This window comes from Mustela lutreola, chromosome 1 (assembly GCF_030435805.1).
Source record: "Mustela lutreola isolate mMusLut2 chromosome 1, mMusLut2.pri, whole genome shotgun sequence".
NCBI lineage: Eukaryota > Metazoa > Chordata > Mammalia > Carnivora > Mustelidae > Mustela > Mustela lutreola.
This window is the reverse complement of record NC_081290.1, coordinates 212,607,687-212,617,044: the sequence shown is the minus strand read 5'-3', so window position 1 is coordinate 212,617,044 and position 9,358 is coordinate 212,607,687. Positions and strand designations below refer to the sequence as shown.

Sequence of the window (9,358 nt, the reverse complement as noted above, 5' to 3'; positions counted from 1 at the left end):
TGGCCTATTGGAATTTCACTGAATAAGAGTTTAATAACTTAAGTGAAGGCCTAAATTCTGGGTCTAAACCCAGAAATCCAAATTCAAACTGTAGGGGAAAAAACTGCTCAAGTGACTGTAGAAGTGGATGCCTGGGTTGTGACTCATTGATGCAGGAGGATTTGAGATCCTTATCTTTTATATCCTGAACTTGGGTGCTGTAGTAATTATCCTGACCATCATTTTACAGTCCAGAGTGTTCTGCGTGATCTTCATGAGTACAGAAATTCGGTTGTTTCTTCCGTGCTTAGTCAAAAGAATAGTGCTGTTCATTCCTTTCACTGAATAGGCAGGAAGTGCCTTGAGCACAAAGGCCACAAGGGCCATACCTTCATTTTCGGCTTGTGAGTCGTCCTAGCCCCATACCAAGAATACTATGGGCTAGCAGTCAGAAGTATTTCGAAGCGGAGCGAGGGAAAAGAACGTTTCGATTGCTCAGAAAATGTTTTATTCCTCCGATCCTCTCCTCGAGAGGCAGGCAAAGGGAACGTTCTTGGGACAGCAGGGTTTAACTATCCTCCCTGGAAACTTGGTATCACAAAATGCAGCTCTGTGGGTCGCGCTGCCGGCCGGTCTCCGCGGGTCACCGCCACGGTGGCCGCGCCTCAGCCCGCACGTCCCCGCGGCCTCTCGGGCTCCCTCCCTCCGGCAGGCGTCGCTGGCCACAGCAGGGCGGTGAGGAAGGAAGAGCACCCGATCTTCCGTCCCCGCCTTCCCGGGGTCTTGGCTCCCCGGACCCTCCTTCCCCAGGAACCCGCGCCTGCTCTGGGGCTCTCCGCACGCGCCCAGCGATGAACCGAGTCCCCCCTCTGCAAGGCGAGGGTACAGGCCACCGCGACTGAAAGCGGGGGCGCAGCTAGGAGAGAGCCGTGGGCAGGCCGCGGCTCAAGGCCAGGGTGCTGGGCGCGCGCAAAAAGGCCCGGGACCCCCGGAGGCGGGATCCCGGCGAGCGGGTGAGCGGCCTGGGCCGCGCGGCTGGGCGTCCGGGAGTCCCGGACGGGGTGGGGGCGGGCGGAGGGCGGCAGGAAGGGCCCGCGGCGGCCGCGCGGGTCGGGCTGGGGGCACGGTGGAGGGGAGGGACGGGGCGGCGCCCAGCTGGGCTGCCCGGCCGGCTCACCTCGCCCAGGCGGCGCGCCCTGCGGGAACTCGCGGAGAGGAGAGCCAGACCCGCGAGCCTCGGGATTCCGGGACCGCCCTCTCCCGCCCCAGGGGCAGCGGCGAGCGGCAACGACGGCTGGAGCCGCAGCAGCAGCATGAGAGCTGGCTCCGCCGCTCTCCGCCGGCGGACGTGCCTGCGCGCGCCATGGGGGCGCCGTGGGGCCGGGCGGCGGGTCGGGGCTTCGGGCGGCGCCGAGGCCGGGGGCTTCCGCGGGGCGCTTCGGCGCTGGCCGCCGGCCTGCTGTGCACCGCTCTGGCCGCTTACTCCTGCTGGACTCGGCTGCCGCCGCTGCCCTGGGCGTCCCCCGCCCCGCCGCGGCCGGTGGGCGTGCTGCTGTGGTGGGAACCCTTCGCGGGGCGCGACAGCGGCGCGCGGCGGCCCCCGGACTGCTGGCTGCGCTTCAACATCAGCGGCTGCCGCCTGCTCACCGACCGAGCGGCCTATGCGGAGGCCCAGGCGGTGCTCTTCCACCACCGGGACCTCGTGAAGGGCCCCCACGACTGGCCCCCGCCTTGGGGCGTCCAGGCGCGCTGGACGGAGGAGCTGGAGTTGCGGGTGTTGGACGACGAGGCGGCGGCCGCGGCCGAAGCCGTGGCCACCTCGGGCCTCAGGCCCCCGGGCCAGCGCTGGGTGTGGATGAACTTCGAGTCGCCCTCCCACTCCCCCGGCTTGCGCAGCCTGGCGGGTAACCTCTTCAACTGGACCCTCTCCTACCGGGCCGACTCGGACGTCTTCGTGCCTTACGGCTACCTCTACCCCAGGAACCATCCCAGCGACCAGCCCCCGGGCCTGGGCCCGCCGCTCGCCCGGAAACGGGGGCTGGTGTCCTGGGTGGTGAGCAACTGGGACGAGCGCCAGGCGCGGGTCCGCTACTACCACCAGCTGAGCCAGCACGTGGCGGTGGACGTGTTCGGCCGCAGCGGGCCTGGGCGGCCGGTGCCGGACGCCGGTCTCCTGCACACTGTGGCCCGCTACAAATTCTACCTGGCCTTCGAGAATTCGCAGCACCTCGATTACATCACCGAGAAGTTCTGGCGCAACGCGCTGCTGGCCGGGACCGTGCCGGTGGTCCTGGGCCCCGACCGTGCCAACTACGAGCGCTTCGTGCCCCGCGGTGCCTTCATCCACGTGGATGACTTCCCTAGTGCCTCCTCCCTGGCTGCCTACCTGCTCTTTCTCGACCGAAACCCGGCAGTCTACCGTCGCTACTTCTACTGGCGCCGGAGCTACGCCGTGCACATCACCTCCTTCTGGGACGAGCCCTGGTGCCGGGCCTGCCAGGCTGTGCAGACCGCCAGGGACCGGCCCAAGAGCATACGCAATTTGGCTCGCTGGTTTGAGCGGTGAGGCCACTCTCCTGTGCGTGTATCCCTGGGGAGGTCAGATAGGCAGCTTTTTGAGCCTCAGCTGTGCATCTCCTGGACTCCTGAATCATGGAACGGAGTTTTCCAAACCCATTTGTACTCTATGGGGAAATTGTAGTTTCCATATGGCCAATCAATATTACTCAGCGCAAAGACTGGGTGGGAAGGATTCCTGGTTCTCATGGGTTTTTTGCATAAACAGCAGTTGGGCTCTGTCTGCTGTCCATGGGCATCAGTGTTCACCTGTGAAGGGAGCCCTTCCTTACTGTGTAACTGATGCAGAGGGGAAAAAATAGCTTCTCTACCGGAAGCCTTTGAGTTAGTTGCTCTGGCTTTCCTCTTCCACCCCAGGCCGTATTTGTGGTCTGTATGGACTCCAAATCCCCACTCCGTTTCACTGCGCCGGCGTGCAGCAAGCCCAGGGTTTAAGAAGGCGGCTTGTTGTGGAACAGTGATAGGACTAGGCCACCAGTCCTCTTTGTTGAATTCTGAAGCCTCATCTCCTAAGAAGAAGGAAGTTGAGGAGGAGGGTCACTCAAACATCCATTGACTGTTCCTTAACAAGTCCTTTTTATTCCCTTGCTCTATGAATGCAAAGAAGATGCTAGATTGTCCTTGAAGAAGAGTTCAGATGAATCTATAGGTATACCTCACTTTTACAAATGTATTTTTGAAATGTATTTTTGGAAAGCTGCTTTTAGATCAAGTCCCAATCACTGCTTTAGGAGAGTTCAGTATTTAATGCAGCCCTATGGAGAATCCCTTTGCAATGTGAATGATCATCTAGCTTATTTCCTCTGTGTCTATGTTTTTCTATAACTTAAAATTTTTAAGAAGTGTATTGAAATTACAGATGTGAAAATAAAGTGGAAGCAACCTTTCCCCTCTTTCCAGAAAACCAGCCTGTGTTTACAAACAGAGGAGAAGGAAGCCAAGGTGTCACTTTCCACAAAATTACTTGTTCTCATCTATTTCACTGGACCAAATTCTCAGCAGGAACATCAGTCCTCCAGGGGTGCTAATATTACCTGTTTGCAGAACAAGGCAAGATTGTACTGCATTATGGAATCATGGAAGTGGAAAAAAAGTGTCTGTTAATGCTAGTTTTTTTTCCCCTTCCAGTCAGTTTTTGGTAAAATGTTTAGTTGCTAGGGAGTGGAACTAAATTAGTTTCTGCAGCGAGCTTTGGGTTTTGTTAAAATCCAAATCTGCAACTTTCCTTAGGGCCAGCAGGTTCCCCTCCTGGTCTGCATGGTAGTCAAGTGCATCCTTCCCTTCCTAGTGACCTTGACACAGTGTCCTGGGGCCAACTTTGAAAATACATATATTGCCTTGGAAAGTTGTGAATGAATAGCTTACTTAGTAGGCGTCCACCTGTGCCTGCTCTGTGCCAAACACTGGGCTGCTGGTGCCAGGAAAGACAAAAATGTGTAAGGCAAGGAAGGCTCTTTAAAGTCTCCTCGAATTGCCACTGCCAACAAGTAAGTAATTAACTTTGATAAATCAGTTGGCAGAACCTATTTGTTTAAAATGACATTCTTTAATGTAATACAGGCCATAGGTCAATAACTAGAAAGCCAGTTGATTTACAGCCTCAAACAATGGTTTCTTTTTGTCCTAGATTTATTATTTTCTCCCAGTTATATTAAGAAATAATTAGCACATGTCACTGTATACGTTGAAGGCATAGAGCATGATGGTTAGTTTACATAAAATGTGCTATGGTTATTGCAATACGTTCAGCTAACATCCATTATCTAATACAGATACAATATAAAGAAATCCTCGATTTATTATAATGACCCTCAGTGACTGATTATTATGGGTGTGGTACAAGATTAATCAGGTTTATATAAAGTTCCGCCCGTAAACAGCCATTGTGCACTTGATTAGGACAATTAGCTGAATCATAGAGTTAAGTACTGTCTCTGCATTTGTTGCAGACTCCCTTGAAAAGCTCCCTAAAATCCAACCGCTTCAGTTCTTTTCCTTGAAAGGAGAGAGTAAAGGGTGGCTGGGTGGCTCAGATGGTTGGGTGTCTGCCTTTGGCTCTGGTCTCTGGTCGTGGTCCCTGTCGTGGTCCCCATCATGGTCCCCGACGTGGTCCCCGGGGTTTTGTAATCTGGCCTGGATCTGGCTCCCTGCTTGGTGGGCTGCCTGCTTTTCCCTCTCCCGACGCTTGTGTTCCCTCTCTCGCGGTGTCTCTCTCTCTGTCATATAAATAAATAAAATCTTAAAAAAAAAAAAAGAAATTAAAGCCCACCGATAAAATTTCCTTATTTAAATATTATAGTGTGGGTGGCATTACAAATTATCAGCTAGTTAATAAAGAAAAAGTTAAAAATTCTATTCTTTTTTTTTTTTTTTTAAGATTTTATTTATTTGCCAGAGTGTACACACAGACAAGCAAGCAGAGAGGCAGGCAGGGGCAGCGAGAGAAGCAGGTTCCATGCTGAGCAAGGAGCCCGATATGGGACTCAATCCCAGGATCCCGGGATCATGACCTGAGCCGAAGGCAGCGGCTTAACCAACTGAGCCACCCAGGCGTCCCCCAAATTTTATTCTTTTAAAAAAATACTTTGTTTATTTGAGGGAGAGAGAGCACACACGAGTGTGAGCACGAGTGGGTGGAGGGTCACAGGAAGAGGGAGAAGCAGACTCAGATCATGACCTGAGCTAAAGTCAGATGCTGAACGGACTAAGCCACCCGGGTGCCCAGAAAAATTCTTCTCTTGAAAATGAGTATTTATGAGGTACTGGTGTTACGTGGAATCTACATGGGGCACCGGGAGAGTGGATTTTGGAGGTAATCTGGCTTAGATTTGATTCCAGCTGTGTGACCTCTGCAAATTAGTAATAACCTTGAACCTCGGATTCCTTATCTGAAAAATGGAGGAGGACAATACTTCACAGCTCATCGTGAGCATTTGGGGAAGTAAAATAAATAAAGGTGCCTAACACATAGCAGTCAGTTGGCAAAAGAGAAATTTTTTCTTTGCCTTTTTTTTTTTTTTTTTTTTTTTTTTTTGCGGTGATTTCAGGGTTCCTCCTTGTGTGTTTGTATGTCTAAAATTCTCAACATATATTTCAGGATATATCTGAAATAAAAAGGGGACTCATACTGTATTTCAAATGTATCCCTAAAGCTAAACTATATGATTTCAAGAATCACCATTGTTACTTAGATTGAACTTGCATTTTCAGACTAGGAGGAAGCACCTATGCTTTCTTTGAAAAAAAAAAATTATCAAATTACATAGCTACATGAGTAACTATTATTTTACCATGCTTTTCTTGGTGGTAAGTCTATTTAAAACTGACCATATTTATTAAATATTTCGCTGAAGGAAGGTATACTTGAATTTTTACTTACGTGCAAATTCTGGGTATAGAAGGAACAATATTTTTTAGACCGATCTTGTCAGAGTAAGAAATACAGCAGTTGCTCATTTTATGTTGTTTTTCATACTCTTAAATTGAGTAGGTTAAAATTCATATCCAGAATGCATATAAGTGCATCGTATATATTTAAAAATGTCTTTCCTGTGATTGTCATGCCGTCTCTTTCAGGCATAAACTTTTCAAAAAAGTTACAAATTTCATATTTTTGGTACTGGATGACTCTAACGATGTGAGCGCACCTGGAACGATACTGGGATAGGGAAGGCAGTATGACTTGCTTTCAAGCAGTAGCTTAGAGAGGACAGGGTGGCTTCGTGGGAAGAGTTGGCAATTTGGAGTCAGAAACTGGGTGCGTGGTTCTGATTAGGCAGGTTACTCTCTGAGCTTTAGCTTCCTCCTTTATAAAGCATGAATGTCTGTGCAAAATGAGTATTAAATGTGATTATGTGGCCCAAAGTGCATTGTACTCAGTAAAGTGCTACAGAGTTACAGGACACTCTAGATCTTCAAAGTTCTAGAACGGGATGAGCAAACCCTCTGTAAAGGGCCAGAGTAATTATTGCTGGCTTTGGAGGCCATCCAGTCTCTGCTGCTGCTAAACTCTGCTGATGTAAGGGCAAAAGCAGCCTTTGCCAATACTAAACAGATGGAGGGGCCTGGTTTTGGCCGTGGTTTTTCAGTGCTGTGCAAGACTTCCAGCCATAGAAGGAATTTGGGAACCCACCTGATGGGTATTTCTTAGAAGGGATTTAAGAATTGGAATGGAGGGATTTTGGAGGCAAATATTCCTGGGTTCCAGATCAGCTTTGCAACATTTCCTAATTGCCTTATCTTGGGTACATAATCTAAGCCTTGTGTGTTTTGATAGTCCCATCTCTAATTGAAGGTAATCATCTATAGTTTATGGAAGTGTTGGAATAATTAGATCAGACACTTAAAGTCCTTGGTTTAGTGTCTGGCACATAGGAAGCACCTGGAAGATGTTTGCTGTGACTATCACCAGTCCATTGTACAAAGGAAGGAGTCCAGACGTGCCTTAGGTTACAGTCATAGTGGCAGAACCAGCTGTGCTTATCACAGATCAAACCCCTTTGTGCTTCTGTCACTTGAACTGCAAAGTGAGGGGGTTGGATGTCTTTTGGGGGGACCTCCTAGTTTCACTTGCCATCATTCTATCAACTGGCACCCCAGGGCTTAAGAACTAATTCACCACCCCATGAGCCTTCCTTACAGTATGAAAATGACTTCCTGCCCAACAGCAGTAAACTGGCAGAAAGTCAGGCAGCAGAAAATCAGGTAGCAGAAAGGGAGACTGGTTTAGCGTTAAAACATGCATCTATATATATGACACACACACACACATATATCCAAGTGTCACCTGCCTTGGATATAAGGGAAGGGAGCCAAGTTCTTGGTAATTAGTATGGTGAATAATCGCATTTAATGTGCTTCAAGTCATTTTTGGATGTATCTCAGGGACTTTTTATGCTGCACATTCTTATAACAAAGTATTTATGTATGTGTGTTCAGATTATTTTGGTAAAATGATTAAAGTGTTGAGATGGAAAGCGACTCCTTGTTTATAATGTCTATCCCCCAGGCACTGACATGTGCAGCCGGGACATGTGGGGTGTTTTTTGGTTGAGGGGGTTTCTGTAAGGTCATAAGTCCTGGATTAGTCACTAAAATGTGATGGTTTTCTCTTCCAAGATGTGCCAGGTCTAACTCAGCTCGTCCTCTTTTCTTTCTTGCCTGGCTTCTTCACTTGAACCTGGTGACTTGTCCCCAAGAACACAAGTAGGGTTTTCCTTTCTCTCATTCCAATTTATTTTACTAAGTGCTCCAACACACTCCTGTTTGGTAAGCTGAATAATGCCATTTTAAAAGAGATAGAATGAAGACTGGGAACAGGATGGTGGGCAGAGGCATGCTTTTTTTTTTTTTTTTAAGATTTTATTTATTTCTTTGACAGAGAGAGATCACAAGCAGGCAGAGAGGCAGGCAGAGAGAGGAGGAAGCAGGCTCCCTGCTGAGCAGAGAGCCCAATGTGGGGCTCGATCCCAGAACCCTGGGATCATGACCTGAGCCAAAGGCAGAGGCTTTAACCCACTAAGCCACCCAGGCACCCCCAGAGGCATCCTTTTTAAACAGCTGATGCTTAAATGATTGAAAAGGGAAAAACATCAAATGTTTTCTCTGCATTCCTTTCTCCAACATAAATAAACACACACACACACACACACACACACACACACACACTGATGTGCTCATTTCAGTAGATTGTGAAAACTGATGATGAACAGTGGAGAGTAGGAGCAGGCATGATAAGAAAAGGGGATTCAAAAGTGAGGACTCAATAGTGAATAATAAATGAGTGCAAAGGAGGGTGCCCCAGGAAGTAGGACAGCTGGTGATCATACGTGGGGAGTGCAGAGAACAAAGGAAAAAGCAAAGACATTGAAGTAAACAGTGAGAAGTGTTTGAAGAGCAAGTGAGAAGAGCAAATAGAAAAGGAGGAGGGGGAAGATAAGCAGTAACTGACATGTAAAGAGACAGGACCAAGGAGGAACAGATGCACAGAGAATGAGGGAATAGAGTAAACTCTCCATTTGGTGCACTGTTCTGAAAGGCAAGCTTTGTTCCACCTTGAAATACAGCATCTGTTGGCACACGAGAAGTGAAATCAAGAAGTCTGAACTCACTGACAGGGAAAGTCAGGACCTTAACAAGGAGTACACTAATATTTCAGCAGATACAGAAAACTGTCCCCTGATTTCATTACAAGAGATTCTTGAACTCTTGTGAATGCTTCTTTTTTATCCTGCAAAACCCACTTTTGTTGCAGGTTTCTGTTTGTTTGTTTGGTTTGTTTTCTTCCTGTTTTTGTTTTTTAAATTCCTGGTTGGCATACTTCAAGTGTACTCAGTATCTACTTGTAGAGAAATTTATTATTTTTTTATGTAGCCATAATCACCGAATGACTCCTTTGAAAAAGAGCCTGAGGGAAATAAGAGACTCAGTACATTGGACAGACTTACTAGTTTCATGGGGAACAGTGTGACAAAACTATTTCAAGTAAGGGGTACAGGATTGGATTTTTGACATCTTTTAATTCATGGGTTTTTTTTTTTAAGGTTTATTTATTTATTTTAGAGAGAGAGAGTGTGTGTGTGTGAGTAGTGGGGCGGGCAGAAGGACAGAGAAAGAGAGAGAGAGAGAGAATCCTTAAGCGGACTCTCTTACCCTACATGAGGCTCGATCCCAGGACCCGGAGATCATGACCTGAACCAAAATCAAGAGTCAAATGCCCAACAAACTGAGCCACCCAGGCACCCCTCGAATTCACTTTTTTTTTTTTTTAAAGATTTTATTTATTTATTTGACAGACAGAGAT

At 48.3% G+C, this 9,358-nt stretch overlaps 1 protein-coding gene across 1 annotated transcript; it reads left to right on the top strand.

Moving 5' to 3' along the window:
* The first annotated feature begins 723 nt into the window (after positions 1 to 723).
* On the top strand, positions 724 to 3,460 carry FUT4 (fucosyltransferase 4). The gene has a single exon (XM_059186236.1). The coding sequence runs from the start codon at positions 1,343 to 1,345 to the stop codon at positions 2,543 to 2,545; it is 1,203 nt and encodes a 400-aa protein (XP_059042219.1). The 5' UTR covers positions 724 to 1,342; the 3' UTR covers positions 2,546 to 3,460.
* The last annotated feature ends 5,898 nt before the right edge of the window (positions 3,461 to 9,358 follow it).

What these genes read in the sequence shown, in the direction of transcription:
- FUT4 (XM_059186236.1), top strand. Translation starts at nt 1,343, where the DNA reads ATGGGGGCGCCGTGGGGCCGGGCGGCGGGTCGGGGCTTCGGGCGGCGC.